The 20492-nt window shown below is 43.4% G+C and overlaps 1 protein-coding gene across 1 annotated transcript; it reads left to right on the top strand.

Annotated features, from left to right (window-relative positions):
• The first annotated feature begins 16705 nt into the window (after positions 1 to 16705).
• On the top strand, positions 16706 to 18845 carry LOC118401997 (forkhead box C1-A-like). The gene has a single exon (XM_035799776.2). It carries the CDS (start codon positions 16971 to 16973, stop codon positions 18393 to 18395), a length of 1425 nt encoding a protein of 474 aa, XP_035655669.1. The 5' UTR covers positions 16706 to 16970; the 3' UTR covers positions 18396 to 18845.
• Positions 18846 to 20492: the final 1647 nt, after the last annotated feature.

The following is a 20492-nucleotide window of genomic DNA, read 5'->3' as shown; positions in this document are numbered from 1 at the left end:
ACTTCACCAATTTGGACTATTTTGTGTTTGTCCATTACATGAACCCCCCAAAAAAACAATTTAAATTACAGGTTGTAATGCAACAAAATGCCAAGGGGCATGAATACTTTTGCAAGGCACTGTATGTATCTCTCTCACAATCCATAGGCTACTTCCAATTGGTGGGTCCCTTACACAATAAGCATTTACAGTCACACAGGCCTACCTCTATCCATAGGACTCCTGTGGAACTCATCACCTGATGGCATGGCCTCCTAGTCCTCCCAGGTATAGGTGAATGTTCCATTAGATGTCTGAATCCCCACCATACTCCTCTTTGCCACAGGCCTACATCCTTGCAATAGAAGAGCAGCGTATCTCTCTGATGAAGAAATAAAAGGTGAAATAAGTGGGATATTTTCCAGGTTATGTAATACGTATAGACTGTGTTGTTCAACCTGGCTTTCACTACTACTTTCAATGCTGTCTAATATTCCTTCGACAACAATAACAACCACCACCAGAAACTACTAGCAACACCACTACATATCTTTATGATTCACAATCCATCATAAGTCTATTAAACCAAAACTTCTGAGGGTTTTTGTTAGGCAAAAAGCAGTCCAGCTGCCTTAATCATGCCTCATTATGAAAAGATCGGTGTTATGTATGATTGATGATGGATAGATTCAGAATTCAGCCTGCCCATTCCCACTTGAGACAAGACAGGGCTCTTAAAAACTGGATTCTGGAGGGTGATTGCTTAACGTTTCAGAAAGGTTACTTTGCTTAAGAAAATAAAGACATCTTTGACTAGGACATCTATTGGTTCAGCTGTGGCTGGGTAATTCCAATTATTATCCACTTTGCTCTGATGGTCAGCCATCACCTGGCAATGATGCCCTGACTCTATTTTAAATACTATTTTCTGCAGGATAAAGGCATTATTTTCATAGATACATTACTACCTGAGCCTGGTTCCTCACTAGGTTTCTTCCTAGGTTCCTGCCTTTCTTGGGAGTTTTTCTTAGTCACCGTGCTTCTATATCTGCATTGCTTGCTGTTTGGGGTTTTAGGCTGGTTAGCACTTTGTGACATAGGCCGTTGTAAAAAGGGCTTTATAAATACATTTGATTGTATTTGATTGATTTCATTAGGGGTTGTGGCTGCGTGTTGCTCAATACTAAGGTAAGATTCCTCAAGTGAAACAGCAACCGCAACGTGGAAGTTGATCAAAAATGTGTTTATATTGATACAACTAAACCTAATGGGGTTTACATGCGAACATTAGAAAAGCTTAAGTTTAACTTGGGCCTCAGTTTCAAAATGTCCTTCAGCCAAATACAATAGTCGACATAGTTGCACATGATAGAACGCTACATTGTAGCTGGTCCTGTCAGTAACCTGGCACACATTAGCCCTATGCTCACCAGCTGACAGTGATTATTTCTTGCAACAAATTCTGCATCTGCCTATCAAAGATCTTAGACTTTATATCTACCAACCTGTGGCATTTCATAGGTCAACCAGAGAGATATTTACATTTACATTACATTACATTTAAGTCATTTAGCAGACGCTCTTATCCAGAGCGACTTACAAATTGGTGCATTCACCTTATGACATCCAGTGGTACAGCGGATCACCCCCCCCCCCCCATCTTTTAAGGGGGGTGAGAAGGATTACTTTATCCTATCCTAGGTATTCCTTAAAGAGGTGGGGTTTCAGGTGTCTCCGGAAGGTGGTGATTGACTCCGCTGTCCTGGCGTCGTGAGGGAGTGTGTTCCACCATTGGGGAGCCAGAGCAGCGAACAGTTTTGACTGGGCTGAGCGGGAACTGTACTTCTTCAGTGGTAGGGAGGCGAGCAGGCCAGAGGTGGATGAACGCAGTGCCCTTGTTTGGGTGTAGGGCCTGATCAGAGCCTGGAGGTACTGAGGTGCCGTTCCCCTCACAGCTCCGTAGGCAAGCACCATGGTCTTGTAGCGGATGCGAGCTTCAACTGGAAGCCAGTGGAAAGAGCGGAGGAGCGGGGTGACGTGAGAGAACTTGGGAAGGTTGAACACCAGACGGGCTGCGGCGTTCTGGATGAGTTGTAGGGGTTTAATGGCACAGGCAGGGAGCCCAGCTAACAGCGAGTTGCTGTAATCCAGACGGGAGATGACAAGTGCCTGGATTAGGACCTGCGCCGCTTCCTGTGTGAGGCAGGGTCGTACTCTGCGGATGTTGTAGAGCATGAACCTACAGGAACGGGCCACCGCCTTGATGTTAGTTGAGAACGACAGGGTGTTGTCCAGGATCACGCCAAGGTTCTTAGCGCTCTGGGAGGAGGACACAATGGAGTTGTCAACCGTGATGGCGAGATCATGGAACGGGCAGTCCTTCCCCGGGAAGAAGAGCAGCTCCGTCTTGCCGAGGTTCAGCTTGAGGTGGTGATCCGTCATCCACACTGATATGTCTGCCAGACATGCAGAGATGTGATTCGCCACCTGGTCAGAAGGGGGAAAGGAGAAGATTAATTGTGTGTCATCTGCATAGCAATGATAGGAGAGACCATGTGAGGTTATGACAGAGCCAAGTGACTTGGTGTATAGCGAGAATAGGAGAGGGCCTAGAACAGAGCCCTGGGGGACACCAGTGGTGAGAGCGCATGGTGAGGAGACAGATTCTCGCCACGCCACCTGGTAGGAGCGACCTGTCAGGTAGGACGCAATAGCGTGGGCCGCGCCGGAGATGCCCAACTCGGAGAGGGTGGAGAGGAGGATCTGATGGTTTATCGAAGGCAGCCGATAGGTCTAGAAGGATGAGAGCAGAGGAGAGAGAGTTAGCTTTAGCAGTGCGGAGCGCCTCCGTGATACAGAGAAGAGCAGTCTCAGTTGAATGACTAGTCTTGAAACCTGACTGATTTGGATCAAGAAGGTCATTCTGAGAGAGATAGCGGGAGAGCTGGCCAAGGACGGCACGTTCAAGAGTTTTGGAGAGAAAAGAAAGAAGGGATACTGGTCTGTAGTTGTTGACATCGGAGGGATCGAGTGTAGGTTTTTTCAGAAGGGGTGCAACTCTCGCTCTCTTGAAGACGGAAGGGACGTAGCCAGCGGTCAGGGATGAGTTGATGAGCGAGGTGAGGTAAGGGAGAAGGTCTCCGGAAATGGTCTGGAGAAGAGAGGAGGGGATAGGGTCGAGCGGGCACATTCACAAGACGCGAGATTTCATCTGGAGAGAGAGGGGAGAAAGAGGTCAGAGCACAGGGTAGGGCAGTGTGAGCAGAACCAGCGGTGTCGTTTGACTTAGCAAACGAGGATCGGATGTCGTCGACCTTCTTTTCAAAATGGTTGACGAAGTCATCTGCAGAGAGGGAGGAGGGGGAGGGGAGGAGGATTCAGGAGGGAGGAGAAGGTGGCAAAGAGCTTCCTAGGGTTAGAGGCAGATGCTTGGAATTTAGAGTGGTAGAAAGTGGCTTTAGCAGCAGAGACAGAGGAGGAAAATGTAGAGAGGAGGGAGCGAAAGGATGCCAGGTCCGCAGGGAGGCGAGTTTTCCTCCATTTCCGCTCGGCTGCCCGGAGCCCTGTTCTGTGAGCTCGCAATGAGTCGTCGAGCCACGGAGCGGGAGGGGAGGACCGAGCCGGCCCGGAAGATAGGGGACATAGAGAGTCAAAGGATGCAGAAAGGGAGGAGAGGAGGGTTGAGGAGGCAGAATCAGGAGATAGGTTGGAGAAGGTTTGAGCAGAGGGAAGAGATGATAGGATGGAAGAGGAGAGAGTAGCGGGGGAGAGAGAGCGAAGGTTGGGACGGCGCGATACCATCCGAGTAGGGGCAGTGTGGGAAGTGTTGGATGAGAGCGAGAGGGAAAAGGATACAAGGTAGTGGTCGGAGACTTGGAGGGGAGTTGCAATGAGGTTAGTGGAAGAACAGCATCTAGTAAAGATGAGGTGCGTATTGCCTGCCTTGTGAGTAGGGGGAAGGTGAGAGGGTGAGGTCAAAAGAGGAAAGGAGTGGAAAGAAGGAGGCAGAGAGGAATGAGTCAAAGGTAGACGTGGGGAGGTTAAAGTAGCCCAGAACTGTGAGAGGTGAGCCGTCCTCAGGAAAGGAGCTTATCAAGACATCAAGCTCATTGATGAACTCTCCGAGGGGACCTGGAGGGCGATAAATGATAAGGATGTTAAGCTTGAAAGGGCTGGTAACTGTGACAGCATGAAATTCAAAGGAGGCGATAGACAGATGGGTAAGGGAGAAAGAGAGAATGACCACTTGGGAGAGATGAGGATCCCGGTGCCACCACCCCGCTGACCAGAAGCTCTCGGGGTGTGCGAGAACACGTGGGCGGACGAAGAGAGAGCAGTAGGAGTAGCAGTGTTATCTGTGGTGATCCATGTTTCCGTCAGTGCCAAGAATTCGAGGGACTGGAGGGAGGCATAGGCTGAGATGAACTCTGCCTTGTTGGCCGCAGATCGGCAGTTCCAGAGGCTACCGGAGACCTGGAACTCCACGTGGGTCGTGCGCGCTGGGACCACCAGATTAGCGTTTGTATGGTCTGTGCAGAGAGGAGAGAACAGGGATAGACAGAGAAGAGGCTACGCTAATGCAAAGGAGATTGGAATGACAAGTGGACTACACGTCTCGAATGTTCAGAAAGTTAAGCTTACGTAGCAAGAATCTTATTGACTAAAATGATTAAAATGATACAGTACTGCTAAAGTAGGCAGCTGGCAGTGGCTGCGTTGTTGACTTTGTAGGCTAGCTGGCAGTGGTTGCGTTGTTGACACTACACTAATCAAGTCGTTCCGTTGAGTGTAATAGTTTCTACAGTGCTGCTATTCGGGGGCCAGCTGGCTAGCTAGCAGTGTTGATTACGTTACGTTGCGTTAAAAGAACGACAATAGCTGGCTAGCTAACCTAGAAAATCGCTCTAGACTACACAATTATCTTTGATACACAGACGGCTATGTAGCTAGCTATGTAGCTAGCTACAATCAAACAAATCAAACCGTTGTGCAGTAATGAAATGAAATGAAAATGTGATACTACCTGTGGAGCGAAGCGGAATGCGACCGGGTTGTTGAGTGCGGAAGTTCTATTCAGTAGACGTTGGCTAGCTGTTGGCTAGCTAGCAGTGTCTCCTGTTAAGGACGACAAATAGCTGGCTAGCTAACCTCGGTAAATTAAGATAATCACTCTAAGACTACACGCTCTAAACTACACAATTAATACGAAGACAGCAAAGACAACTATGTAGCTAGCTAACACTACACTAATCAAGTCGTTCAGTTGAGTGTAATAGTTTCTACAGTGCTGCTATTCGGTAGACGGTGGACGTTTGCTAGCTGGCTAGCTGCTGGGCAGATAGCAGTGTAGACTACGTTAGGACGACGAAATACGAAGTTGCAATATAAGTGTTTCACTTTGTTGTCCTCTTTCTTTTCCTTTTTCTTCTGTCCTTCTTTTGTCCTTATTTTGTCTTCCTTTCTTCTGTTAACTAGATATTTTTTGTTGTTATTCTTTGTAAGCTAGCTAGCTTCTTCCAGGAGAGTCCCTAGCAACTGCTTAGCAACAAGTAAACAATTCTGCTAGCAATTCAGCTAGCTAAGATAACTGTACAATTTTATGAAAAATAGTTAATTTTTCAAAAGCCTGTCTTTTTTGGTTTGTTCCTTGTTTTGTCTTCTATTGAGTCTTGCAGTTTTCTCTTGATTTTTTCGATGTACTTCACTCTAAATAACCATTTAAATCTCAATATATACAGGAGCTCATTTTTCAGCAGCTGCTCAATTTAGAACTCCGGAACATTTAAAACCTCCAAATTCAAGGTTTGCTTTTGTTCCAATCGGTCTGTAAAATGTAGTGTCCCAATAGGCTATTGTATGATGCATCCTTGACTAGGCTACGTTGCAGACAAAATTAAAAAGGCACGTTTTCGAATATAAGCTTTTGCCTGTCAGTTTCACACACATTCATAAGCTTTCGCAGCAATACAAATGTAGGAGGATTACACATGTACGTTTATAAGTTGAAGACACTCGTGGTCATGCCAAATAGCTGTAATTTACCCCTTACTACAATCACTAATTGGTGGAGTGATTCACTAAGGCGGTAAACCCCAGGCACGGCCCAGAGACAACAGTTAGTCAGAAGGCCCCTTGGGGCAAGCTTTGTATTTCAATATGTGACAAAGTAGATGATTATAAAAATGCATATAAAACTTTGGAAGCCTACATTTAGGTGATGACTATTAGGCCACAGCAATGTCTTTGGCCGAAAGGCTCAAGTAAGACATAGTTCCGTATTAAACTAATTCTAAATCTTCATTTTGAAGCATTTGGCTGCACTTCACTTCTCAACACACTAACACAATAAATGCAGTTCTACATTTCAAAGGGGAAATAAACTCATATGGGACTCAAACACTTGCCACAATTTGTGATAAATAAGAGGAACTAGGTGTTCAACACTGGAAGCTACACTGAACTAAAATATGAACACAAAATGTAAAATGTGGGTTCTATGTTTCATGAGCTGAAAGAATAAATCCCTGAAATTATTTTTCTTCAATTCTTTGCACAAATGTGTTTACATCCCTGTTAGTGAGCTTTTCTCCTTTGCCAAGATAATCCATCTACCTAACAGGTGTGGCAAATCAATAATTTATTAAACAGCATGATCATTACACACGGGTGCACTTGTGGTGGGGAGAATAAAAGGCCACTTTAAAATGTGCAGTTTTGTCAGACAACACAATGCCTCAGATGTCTCAAGTTTGGAGGAAAAACTCATTCTGGCTCCACAGTGGATGGTCTTGGCTGCCAAGTGGGTGGGCCTATTCCCTCCCAGCCCAACATAGCTGCACCCCTGCCCAGTCATGTGAAAACCATAGATTAGGGCCTAATCAATTCATTTGAATTGACTCATTTCTTTATATGAGCTGTACCTCAGTAAAATCCTAAAATTGTTGCATGTTGCATTTATATTTTTGTTCACTATATATGGCCAGTCAGTCAAATGTATGTGATCTAGTATGATTATCAGAATCTGCTGTTGGACTTCTGTTATAGGGATAGTTTGTATATGATGTTATTAGTAAACATGTTTAAAGGTCAGGTGACCTCGCCGGTTCAGAAGGGAGCTTGATATTTTCCAGTGAGCAACATCTGCCATCAATCAACAAACAACTATTTTGAGGTAACTAAATCTGCTGCTCTAATGGGATATCAATTATTAGGCTATCACTAAAGTTTTTTTTATGTCCTCCCGGTGGCGACCCATCATTCAGGTGGCAGAGCCCCACCTGGTCAGCTAAAATAATAATAAAATCAGATAAATGATTGCCTGTTTTGCACTCGGAATTCCAAGTCGGGTACTCTAGCCTCTTTCTAGAGCTCTGACCTGAAGATCACTGACGTTATGATTCAACCTTGTTTTTTTCAGAGTTCCCAATTGTTTTGAAAGCACCAAGAGTCCAGAGAATGACAGACTTTGATGACAAAGTTTGATGACAAAATTTGCCCACGAAGGACCACTGCACCAGCTTCCTGTTCAAGTGAGCAAAACAAGGTGAGTCCAAAAATGTATTGTATGCTGCTGCATAAATAATGCAATATGCCAGGGAGATATGTATACTGTAGCTAAGAAAATAATACTAATTGTATTTGTTGTTTAGTAAGATGTTAGCTGTTGCTGGTGCACATGTTTTAGATAAAAGTCATCATCGAATATTGTAAGAGCTTTCATTGTCTGCGCATATGCCCCCTTTATTTATCCTACGGTTCTGACTTGGTGTACAGGGAGAATACTGTAAGAATTGCACATGTTCTGAATTCTGTCGCTATACACTACAAAAGTGCTGAACAAATTAGTTATGTTGACGATGTCCGTCCTAGCTCGCTGGTTAATGTCTTAATCGAAATTACGGATTGACTCTTATCCACTCGTTGTCCCCTCATGCCATAGTTTGTACATCTCAATTGTCATTAGAAACCACATTTGTTTAAGCAAGTCAGCCACATCAGCTATGTTTTTTAAAGGCAGTAAAGGAGGCTGAATGAACTGTTTCGCTTCCAGACAAGGCTCCGCTGATAGCCAGGTGTAGCAGTGGTAAGGATTCACTCCATGGTGCAGAAAAGAAAGCTCTGCTGTTGGGACAGCTTTATGTAGGCCCTAACAGTTTGTGGTTATATTTGTCACTGTTAGAGTGAAATTAATGTAATGTTCAGTGTTGTGTTCTGTAATGACTTTACTGGCATGTGTCTAAAAAACAAATTGGGGAATTTGCCCCACCAAGATTTACATGGTAAAATCGCCACTGTGTCCTCCATTGTGTTATTTAGTTATTGCCAAAACGAAAAAAGAAGCTAAGTTAAATATAATATGGACATGAAACACATGGGGGCAGTAGCGTCAATTCTTTGAAACAGCCCAATCAGCAGCAAAGCCAAATTCCAAGGGCCCAACTAAAACTTCTGTCAAAGACAGCACTTGACATTTACCCACACTGAAATAAACGTTATAAGAGTACAGTAATAGGCTATGTCTGGTATATTTTATGAGGTTATTGTCGGATGGTTGTCAGCAAATTTAGGACAAAACTTGAGTCATTAAAGAAGTGGGTTGGATAACTTCGGGGTAATTCCCTGGGGAGTTGCTTCTTGCCTGGACCTCTGGTGGCTCAGTGCAGTCAAGCAACAAAAACAAAAAACACTGCTGAGATTTAAAGATCCTGGATGGCCAACCAGGTCACTTGTGATAAGCATTTGCCTCTGATTCCAAAGTTTGCAAGTTCAAATCCAGCAATATACAGTCATTTTCTGATTTCTGCTTTAAGACTATCCCAAACCTTAACCCTTACCGTAACAATTTGGAGTTAATGCCTAATCTTAATATTTAGGAGTTAATGCCTAAACTTCCAAAGGTTGCAAGTTCAAATCCAATGATAGAAAGTCATTTTTTAGATTTGAGTTTTAAGCCTATCCAAAACCTTATGCCTCAATCACACCGACAGCGTCATTGCACAAAATGGTACGCAGCATCATCTGGATGTGTGTGCAACAAAAGTTCAACATTCACCTTCTGTTACAATTTCTGTCAAGTCGTTTCTGTATACAATGTGATGAATACGTTCGATAAATCCAACGTATGAACCACACAGAAAGCACTGCAACTGCCTCGGTAATTCTGCAAGGCAAACGCAGTGTTCCATTGGAAATGAATGTACTTCTGGTGTACCAAAATGCAAGATCAAATCAAAGGTTATTAGTCACATGCGCTGAATATAACAGGTGTAGTAGACCTTACAGTGAAATGCTTACTTACGAGCCCCTAAACAACAATGCAGTTTAAAACAAATATAAGTAAGAATAAGAAATAATAGTAACAAGTAATTATAGAGCAGCAGTAAAATAACAACAGCGAGACTATGCACAGCGAGGTACCGGTACAGAGTCAATGTGCGGGGGCACCAGTGGGTTGAGGTAATATGTGCATGTGATGTACTGGGCCATACGCACTGTCCTCTGTAGTGCCTTGGTGCAGCTGTAGAACCTTTTGAGGATCTGAGGACCCATGCCAAATCTTTTCAGTCTCCTGAGGGGGAATAGGTTTGTTGTGCCCTCTTCACGACTGTCTTGGTGTGTTTGGACCATGTTAGTTTGTTGATGATGTGGACACCAAGGAACTTGAAGCTCTCAAACTGATCCACTAACCTTAAGATTTCAGAGTTAATGCCTACACTTAACCCTAACCTTAAACATTCGGAATGAACTTAACCTGAAACACTTCGAAATTTGACATTTGCAATAACTTATATTTCTATTGTGAGACTCTGAGAGCTAGTTAGGATGGCAGGGAGCTCGGCCCCAGTTATGTACTGGGCTGTCCACACCACCCTCTGTAGAGCCACGCAATCAAGGGCAGTGCTGTTGCCATACCAAGCAGTGGTGCAGCCAGTCAAGATGCTCTCAGTGGTGTAGCTGTATAACCTTTCTAGGATCTGAGGGCCCATGCCAAACCTTTTCAACCTCCTGAGGACTGTGCGAGTGTGTGTGGACCATTTTAAGTCCTTAGTGATTTGGACACTGAGGAAATGGAGCCCCATCGACGTGGATGGGGCAGTACGCAAATTGGAGTGGGTCTAGGGTGTGTGGGAAGATGGAGTGTATGTGTACCATAACCAGCCTTTCGAAGCACTTTGTGATTACAGATGTGAGTTCATTAGAACGTGCGTTGAAGATGTCGTTCCCATAGCAACGATAAAAACATTCCCTAACCAGAAACCGTGGATTGATGGCAGCATTCGCGTGAAACTGAAAGCGCGAACCACTGCTTTTAATCAGGGCAAGGTGTCTGGTAACATGACCGAATATAAACAATGCAGCTATTCCCTCCGCAAGGCTATTAAACAAGCTAAGCGTCAGTACAGAGACAAAGTAGAATCTCAATTCAACGGCTCAGACACAAGAGGCATGTGGCAGGGTCTACAGTCAAACTACCTGCCCTCCAGGACACCTACACCACCCGATGTTACAGGAAGGCCATAAAGATCATCAATGACATCAACCACCCGAGCCACTGCCTGTTCACCCCGCTATCATCCAGAAGGCGAGGTCAGTACAGGTGCATCAAAGCTGGGACCGAGAGACTGAAAAACAGCTTCTATCTCAAGGCCATCAGACTGTTAAACAGCCACCACTAACATTGAGTGGCTGCTGCCAACACACTGTCATTGACACTGACCCAACTCCAGCCACTTTAATAATGGGAATTGATGTGAAATGATGTAAATATATCACTAGCCACTTTAAACAATGCTACCTTATATAATGTTACTTACCCTACATTATTCATCTCATATGCATACGTATATACTGTACTCTATATCATCGACTGCATCCTTATGTAATACATGTATCACTAGCCACTTTAACTATGCCACTTTGTTTACTTTGTCTACATACTCATCTCATATGTATATACTGTACTCGATACCATCTACTGTATGCTGCCCTGTACCATCACTCATTCATATATCCTTATGTACATATTCTTTATCCCCTTACACTGTGTATAAGACAGTAGTTTTGGAATTGTTAGTTAGATTACTTGTTGGTTATCACTGCATTGTCGGAACTAGAAGCACAAGCATTTCGCTACACTCGCATTAACATCTGCTAACCATGTGTATGTGACAAATACAATTTGATTTGATTTGATTTTGATTTACAGGGCGGTAGTCATTATGGCAAGAAGCCATAGAGTTCTTGGGAACAGGAATGATGGTGGTCAGCTTAAGACATGTGGGGATTGCAGACTGGGACAAGGAGAGGTATAAAATGACCATCAAGATGCCTGCCAGCTAGTCTGCGCATGCTCTGAGAACGTATTCTGGAATACCGTCCAGCCCCGCGACCTTGCTAGTGTTGATCTGGTTAAAGACCTTACTCATGTCCAGTGGTGATTTTTGAATGTAAATCTTGGTGGGGCAAACTACACAACAATCACACTAAACAATACATTAATTGCAGTATAACAGTGACAAATGGTGCCCACAAACTGTTAGGGCCTACATAAATCTGTCCCAACAGCAGAGCTTTCTTTTCAGTACCATGGAGTGAATCCTTACCACTGCTACACCTGGCTATCAGCGGAGCCTTGCCTGAAAGCGAAATAGTTCATTCAGGTTAATGTACGGCCTTTAAAAAAAACATAGCTGATATAGCTGACTTGCTTAAACAAGTGTGGTTTCTACTGACAATTGAGATGTACAAACTATGGCATAAGGGGACGACAAGCGGATAAGAGGCAGTAACTCCGATTAAGACGTTAATGAGCGAACTGGGACGGACGTAGACAACATAACTACACTTTTGAAATGTACAGTGACAGAATTCAGAACGTGTGCCGTTCTTACAGTATTCTCCCTGTACACCAAGTCAGAACTGTGTGATAAACTAGGGGGGCTTATAAGCAGACAATGAAAGCTCATACAATATTTGATGATGACATTTCTCTAAAACAGTCTATATGCAACATGTGCACCACCAAGTCAGAACAGTAGGCTAAGTTATGAGGGGGAAAGGGACCTAATTATTAAGGTGAGGCACATGGGCTACTAACAGCTTACTACACAACATACACATAGTATTACTTTCTTAGCCACAGCATACAGTTGAAGTCGGAAGTTTACATACACCTAAGCCAAATATATTTAAACTCAGTTTTAATGATGTTGTCCATAGCAGTAAAAACACTGTGTTCTGAAACACTGTTTGCTGCACTGTCCTGAGCTGTCTCCTCTTGAGAGGTCTAATCATGGAATCTCTTCCTTTTCCTCTGTGTTCCTTGCTAAATTGAGGTGCAACATCCATTTGCGTTGCAATCAGTGTTGCCTCAGACAGGAGAGACTCCCATCCATCTCTAAGAGCCTCCATCTCTTCCTTTACGGCTCTGATATTTTCTGCCTCTGTGTCAAGTGAGATTTTTCCTGACTGGAGAATCACCTTCCTGTCTTCAATGCATTGCAGTACCTGCAATTATGCCAACTGACATGTCATTCAACACAATGCTGCTCACCTCCTTCTTCAGTTGGGAGTAGGGCTGGTTCAGGGATATGTGGATGGGGAGACAGGGCTGGTTCAGGGGTATGTGGATGGGGAGACAGGGGCTGGTTGGTTCAGGGATATGTGGTTGGGGAGACAGGGCTGGTTCAGGGGTATGGGGATGGGGAGACAGGGCTGGTTCAGGGGCATGGGGATGGGGAGACAGGGCTGGTTCAGGGGCATGGGGATGGGGAGACAGGGCTGGTTCAGGGGCATGGGGATGGGGAGACAGGGCTGGTTCAGGGGTATGGGGATGGGAAGACAGGGCTGGTTCAGGGGTATGTGGATGGGGAGACAGGGCTGGTTGAGGGTTATGTGGACGGGGAGACGGGGCTGGTTCAGGGGCATGGGGAGACGGGGCTGGTTCAGGGGCATGGGGAGGCAGGGATGGTTCAGGGATATGGGGATGGGGAGACAGGGCTGGTTCACGGGGGTGGGGATGGGGAGACAGGGCTGGTTCAGAGGTATGGGGATGGGGAGACAGGGCTGCTGAGCCTGAAGCTGCATCTGTTTGGCCTGGCACCAGGGAAGGGCAAGGATAACCGATTTAGTAAGTTTGCCTCCATTGATTAAATGTCGGCTAAAAGAGGAGTGAAACATAAACACTCAGAATTTTCTGTGACGATATTATTAGGCAACTAATGTTTGGGGAGCAAAAGTAGCCTATTTCACTATGGACTATGCTAATCACCACCACTCATGGACTACACCCACCTATCTTTGTGAAAAATTGGGTGACACTTTCTTTTCTCTCTCATGTCTTTCTTTCCTTTCTTTTCATTTTTGGAAACCAGATTTTTCTTAGGGATGCTCTACCGGCACTCCTCACTCGCAATTCACTGCTAGCAAGTACAGTTCGAGCCTGGTTTGGGGGCAGGTCCGAACCATTTAATTTGCATTGTAAATAAAACAAATATTAATAATAATATAATAAAATAATATAATAAAATATTATATTAATGATGATAGGTTAATAATTTAATATTGAAAAACATTTACCTAATCACCCCCCCCCCCTTCAAGTTCGCAAATTAACATTCCAATCTATGTCACTTTTACAATAAACTAAAATGTGCAAATACCTAGAGCTATGTGACTGATAGGTCCCGTATTGATCGCCAGGGGGCGCTAATTGCACACCATCAATGCAGAATTAGCTTCAATCCATAACCCATACTGGAAAGCCAATGAGCCATACCTAAAAATGATTCAGCCCTGCCACACAATTTTGAGTAAGGGCTATTCATATTTTTTTCCCATGTTGGACATGCAGTTAAACCACTGTTCATTGAAAATAAGATTTTTTTCTTAACTGACTTGCATAGTAAAATAAAATAAAAATACGTGGTGGACTTTTTCCACATACTTTTCAGGGTGTCGATATAAGCCCAAAAAAGTATAGCATGACACAACAAAACTAACCGACTACCCTGACCTACTGATGACACGCAAAGTAGGGCTATACAGTCCCAGTAATGCTTCTAACATGTTGAGCTTCGCTATAATATTTTGTATTTGTTAAAACAGATGAATTTATATGTTGTCGATAATTGTTCCTCTGCATGAATTCAAACTACTGTAGCCGATTCATAGCTTCAGTGATATCACAAATAAATAACATATCGCCTGGGCCTACTTGAGTAGTAGTATATCTACTAAATGCATGGTTCAGATGAATGGGGTACTGGGTGGGCAAAAGCATGGGGTTAAGTAAGAGACACGTTGGGAATTGTGTAAACAGCCCCGGGCAGTGGAAAAAGTTCATGCCCGGGTCCCTGTAAGAAGAAACCGATGGAGCGCCAGTGCACAGCCATTTAATCAAGACGACCTGTAAGGGATTAGGGCGATATTGAGGCCGTAATTTAGCCTCACAATGACCATTAACAATTTCATGTTTTCGCCTCCTGTGTTTATTCTCTAGAAAGTTAACATGTGTGGCAAAAGAGCAGCTGTAGGGGAGCATCTTATTCATCCTAAATGATATAGCCTTTGTCCACAGGCATTCACTACGACTGGCGGACCGATACACGTTTGTGTAGTTTGCATTCGTTTATTGGCAAATTTGAAGAACTATGGAATCACTTAATTGCATGAAATATATCCACGATGAAAAAAATAGATATTGTTGCTGAGCGTGGGCTCTGGCAAATATGCCTAATTTATTAATACAAAATAGCTAGGTATGCATGAAGAAATATTACACTTAGAAAAAAAGGTTCTGCATAGAACCAAAAAGGGTTCGATGCTTGCTTAAGGTTCTATATAGAACCGAGATTGTTTCCATATAGAACCCTGTATGGAACTCAAGGGTTCTATATGGAACTACATTTCAAATCAACTGAAAGTTTATTGATCACATACACAGATTTGTAGCTGTTTTCGAAGGTGCAGCAAAATGCTTGTGTTTCTAGCTCCAACAGTGCAGTAATACCTAGCAATACAAATATTTTTTTTAAATACACACATTTTAGTTCCGTGAAGAAGAACCCCTGGGGTTCTGATCAAAGAACCTTACAAAGGGGTTCTTTATAGAAACTTTAGGGGTGCCATCTAAGAAGCGTGTTTTCTAATAGTGTAGGCTTAATTAATATCAAAACGATAATATCACTTATATCACTTCTGTATAATTAATATAATTGTTTATATATAATGCTAACCTGATCATCCATAATCATTTCTGATAGGCCGACAATTTTATTTTGAATAGTGTGTCCGTGGGATAATTTTGAGTGAATATGTTTTATTTTAGTAATAAAATTGGCAACCTAAAAAAATATTTACAACTGAATGTCATGGTGTCCACGTTTAGCAGCATATAAGAGAGGCTGTATAGAGAATAGATAAATACAATAAAACGGGTCATAAGCGTGTTAGACATTCAACTTGATACAATCTGTTTGATTTTAGTTAGTTGTCTGAGCTAATAGATAAGAGGCTTTCCCATGCAACAAAAACTAACGGTAGGCCTATATAGTTTATCTTGTCTAAGCTACATTATAATGCAATTATTCCGTTAGCAGTCACACCTTTTGACCACAAGAATGACACATGTTAGCTGTTTGACCACCCCATTTGGTGCCTCTATTTAATCTGCTTCTCACTTAGAGCAAACTTTCGCACCTTGACTCTTTCTCTGGCCAAACCCAGCTTTAATTATGTCGTAATGACATCTCACATACCGCCCACTGCACTGGATGAGGAGCACTCCGTGGAGCTTTGATCCGACCGCGCGTGTTGATTGAGACTTTTTACTAACAGACTGCCTTAATAAAGCTTGGTATTAGGACACTAAAAGGCAGGAAGCAAACACTTGGGGTTATTGCCGCCTCCTAACGCGTATGTATTGCTTATTTGAAAACAGATGTGCGGCAAGTTAAGCTTGCAATTGAGTGATTCACCCAAACTGAGGTGATAGAGGACTTTTTGTTGTCCAATTATATCAGAATGAATAGCAACATGTAAGCACATTCTGAATGAAAATTATTGTTTAAACTTGATTGTAATAGCATATTAATGAATGTGCCAATTAAGGTCACACGAACTGTCTTAATCTAAATGTAGGCCTATATGGCTGCGTTTACAAAGGCAGCCCAATTCTGATCTTTTTTCCCCACTAATTGGTCTTTTGATCAATCACATCAGAACTTTTCACATCAGATCTTTTTCAGCGCTGATTGGTCAAAAGACCAACTCTTGGAAATAAACCAAAAAAACAATCATAATTCGGGTGCCTACACAGGCAGTCCAATTCTGGTCATTGATTTGGGACTGTCTGTGTAAGTGCAGCCTATTAGGCCACCAGACAATATTTTCAGAATTTACTAAATACATTGGTAATTCATTATTTATCCTTCCACCTGTTGGTTTCTCTAATGTGTTTGCTCATGTTTGGAAATATTCTTCAGTAACAAATTTAGTTCATAATCTGATTGTGTACGTGAGCAGGCAGCGCGTTTACGCCTGGAGTCTTGTGTCTTTGGCTGGACGGGACTGGGAGTTACCAACACCTCCTCTCTTTTTCTAAAGTCGTGTGTGTGGCCAGGATATTCATTGCTGCTCACTCTGTACTACCTGACCTCCAATTGGGCGCCTCGGATTATTTTGGGGAGGAGCTTTACTCGCAGCAAAAAGGGGGAAAGAAGTTAACTCCGAAAAAGTATTCTGTAGTGACGGATGCCCAAAGTTCAGACGTTTTTCCATGTGCGCCTCAGCACACAGAGATGGAAACCGCTTATACCTATTAAGACACGGTACAGCGCGTTCCTGATATTATCATTTTTCAAGTGACAGGACAGGAACTCCTGCTTTGAGCACCTCAGCTTTTCAGAAGGAAAAAGTGGAGCTCTCCCGCTGCATACATTGGGAAGTTCGTTTTACGCAGGAGCATAGTTGAGCTGTGGGTAGAAGAAGACATGCAGGCGCGCTACTCCGTCTCGAGTCCCAACTCTCTGGGCGTCGTGCCTTACATTAGTAGCGACCAAAGCTACTACCGGGCCGCTGCTGGTGGAGGATACACCGGGATGCCGGCCCCTATGAGTATGTACTCTCACGCGGCCCACGACCAGTACCCGGCCAGTATGGCGCGAGCCTATGGACCATATACCCCGCAGCCCCAACCGAAAGATATGGTAAAACCGCCGTACAGTTACATTGCGCTTATTACTATGGCTATCCAGAACTCGCCTGACAAGAAGGTTACCCTGAATGGGATTTATCAGTTTATCATGGAGAGGTTCCCGTTCTACCGAGACAACAAGCAGGGCTGGCAGAACAGCATCAGGCACAACCTCTCTCTCAACGAGTGTTTTGTCAAAGTTCCCCGTGATGACAAAAAGCCTGGCAAGGGGAGCTACTGGACCCTGGACCCGGACTCATACAACATGTTCGAGAACGGCAGCTTCTTGAGGAGGAGGCGACGGTTCAAGAAGAAAGACGCAATGAAAGACAAGGATGACCGGGGTGCTAAGGAGACGCCGTCTAGACAGGGCCGGGACACGGAGCAGCCAATGCAGGGCTCACAGCCTGTCAGGATTCAGGATATTAAGACCGAGAACGGGAACGCTACACCCCCACAGACCGCCTCGCCCTCCCTGAGCACCGTGCCCAAAGTCGAGAGCCCCGGCAGCAGCAGCAGCATGTCCAGTGGTGGCAGCCCCCACAGCATCCCGTCCAACAGGTCCATTGGCATGGAGAGCTCCGAGCAGCAGCAGCACCACCACAGCCAGGCCCAGGCACAGGGCTTCAGTGTGGACAACATCATGACTTCCCTCCGGGGGTCTCCACAGGGTGCCACAGAGCTTGCCCCATCCCTCCTCGCCTCATCCAGGACAGGTATAACACCGTCTTTGTCCCTAAGTTATTCACCGAACCAGACGTCAGTCTATAGCTCACCGTGTAACCAAAACTCTATCTCCACTACCTCGAATGCGTCCTACCATTGTAATATGCAAGCAATGAGTTTATACGCAGGGGATAGATCTAGCCACCTAGTTCCTACTACCACCGTGGATGAAACGTTGCCAGATTACTCCATCACTACAACCTCCTCCTCTCTGGCCCACGGCAATCTAAACTCTGCGCAGGAGGGCCACCATCCCCACCAAGGGCGTCTTCCCTCATGGTACCTCAACCAGGCCGGGGACCTGGGCCACCTCGGGGCGACCTACCCCACCCAGCAGCAGAACTTCCACTCCGTGCGCGAGATATTCGAATCTCAAAGAATTGGCTTGAATAATTCTCCAGTGAACGGGAATAACAGCTGTCAAATGTCCTTTCCCTCTAGCCAAGCCATCTACCGCACACCGGGAGCTTTCGTATATGACTGCAGCAAGTTCTGACCGAAGTTTATTGTATTGATCTTTTTCATAAAAATAACTTGAGTCGTTTCCCCCACCACCTGCCCCAAACGATGGACTAAAATGAACAGAAAAGGACAGAAAAAAAGACATGATCTTGGTTTGTAAAGAACAGTGTTACTGCAAATAACACGTAAGTCTCTTCTCGCTTTTGTGAAATGTTTAAAAGATATGCTAAAGATATGCCAGTCTTTCATGGACATACTATAACGTGTAAATTGCATATAGTAATTTATTTCTAAACTGTAGCCGGATATTATGGACCAAACACCAAAACGTGTTTCTAAATTGAATTGCCTTAATTGTCCGAATATGTTCCATTATAAAAAGCGGAACCTGTATATCGTCCTACTCTTTCAAAGTTTCTCCTTTTGTTGAAAAGTATTCTGAAGGAATTTCATTGTTTGTTTAATAAATTGACATTTTATTTGAGTTAAAGCTACGCTTGATTTCTTATAGACTATGACATTCTCAACACTGAAAATGGTGTAGGTTATGGTCTAATGTCCTTGCTTATGGATGCAAGCAAATAATAATGGAAACACGTATTTAATCCTTAAATCGATTGTGTGTTAGGGCTACTGTTTGGGAACCAATTATGGATCAAGGATTTAACTGCGTACGAGTTTAGTTGATAGTTATATATATATATATATATATATATATATATATATATATATATGCTATATAGGCCATACTGCACCCTGATTCAAAATTATCGACGTGGGATCAGCGGAAGTAATTGAAAAATCTTAAATCAGTATTTTTTCAAAGACAGGTTAGATTACCATCCTCACTGTAAATGTCCACAGAAAAAAATATAATTCTAATCACGGAGTTGGGTCGGTTCGTTTAGGCTAGGTCTATGGCCAGACGAGTCCCAATATCCGAAATAATTATAGTCTAAAAAAATAAGTGTTGCCTGATAACAAAATCTAAATCGAGTTGAATAATAAATAATTGCCTAAATTATCATGGAATGTTTCTAGATTAGGAATACATGTATTTATGTATTTTCTAAAGGTTGAATTTTAATGCAACTCGCTACAGTCAGTTGTGATTGAATAGTACGTCCTGTTCTCCAAGAGGTCAACTGCATATAGCCTACAAATAAATTGACCGTATGTGTTTTGAGGATTTGAAGTAGCAGCGCATCTAGTTGATTGTTTTACTTCATATTTAAAGGGACACAGCTCTCCTCTTGTCAGACACAAATGGTCTGGCAGCATCTTGACCTGGGGCCCTCTGGCCTCATAACAGTTAGTCGATGCATGCGAACAGTCCGCACAGCAAAACTGACTTGTTTTGAATAGCCACGTGTGTTTACAGGCACATTCCAACGCTTACTTAATATCATACCATGCATACCAAAGATTTACCCAAGATGTAGCCACACGAGGTTTGGGGACAGCGATCATTTTGACTCCAACATGACAATGCATCTCTATTAGGTAGATGAGAGCTGAACTCATCGTAAAGCGCGTGCACCAAGCAATAGCCTATATGCCTTTTTATTGAATTACAGTTTTTGTATTTTTAATTTAAAACATTCACAAGGGTCTTTCCTAATTTGCATCTTCTTTAGAAATCTAGAAATGTGTAAATATTGAAAATGGCAGGTTAGGGTAAATTTGAAGACTAAAAAAAAAAACAATTCAGACAGCTGGTTTGCCTCAACTGGTTAGTGAATTGACATATTTCCTCTGTTGTCACATTAAACAATTACAAAAACATGTTCCACTGCCTAAGTTTAAATCTTTGGGGACAGCATGATATGATGTATGGTTGAAGAAAATTCGATGAATTTGGTGTATTTGCCATGATTGGAAACATGGGAGCGTATAGCCATGTCGTGCGTAAAATCAGTATATTTATCGTAAACTTCTATCCCTCCAGTTGAATACTCTTATACATTACATATTCGGTTATTTACGGTTTTGTAAATTAAATGGACATACATAGGCCGACTGTCTTGTTTCCAGGTGTGACGGTAGACCTGTGCGTAATGTAGGCCTGTGCCTAAATTAGGCCTGTGCGTAAAGTAGGCCTATACCTTGCGTAAAAGTATATACCATATTG

Source organism: Oncorhynchus keta, chromosome 23, assembly GCF_023373465.1.
Source record: "Oncorhynchus keta strain PuntledgeMale-10-30-2019 chromosome 23, Oket_V2, whole genome shotgun sequence".
In the NCBI taxonomy this organism is placed as follows: domain Eukaryota; kingdom Metazoa; phylum Chordata; class Actinopteri; order Salmoniformes; family Salmonidae; genus Oncorhynchus; species Oncorhynchus keta.
This window is presented reverse-complemented; position numbering and strand designations above follow the sequence as displayed.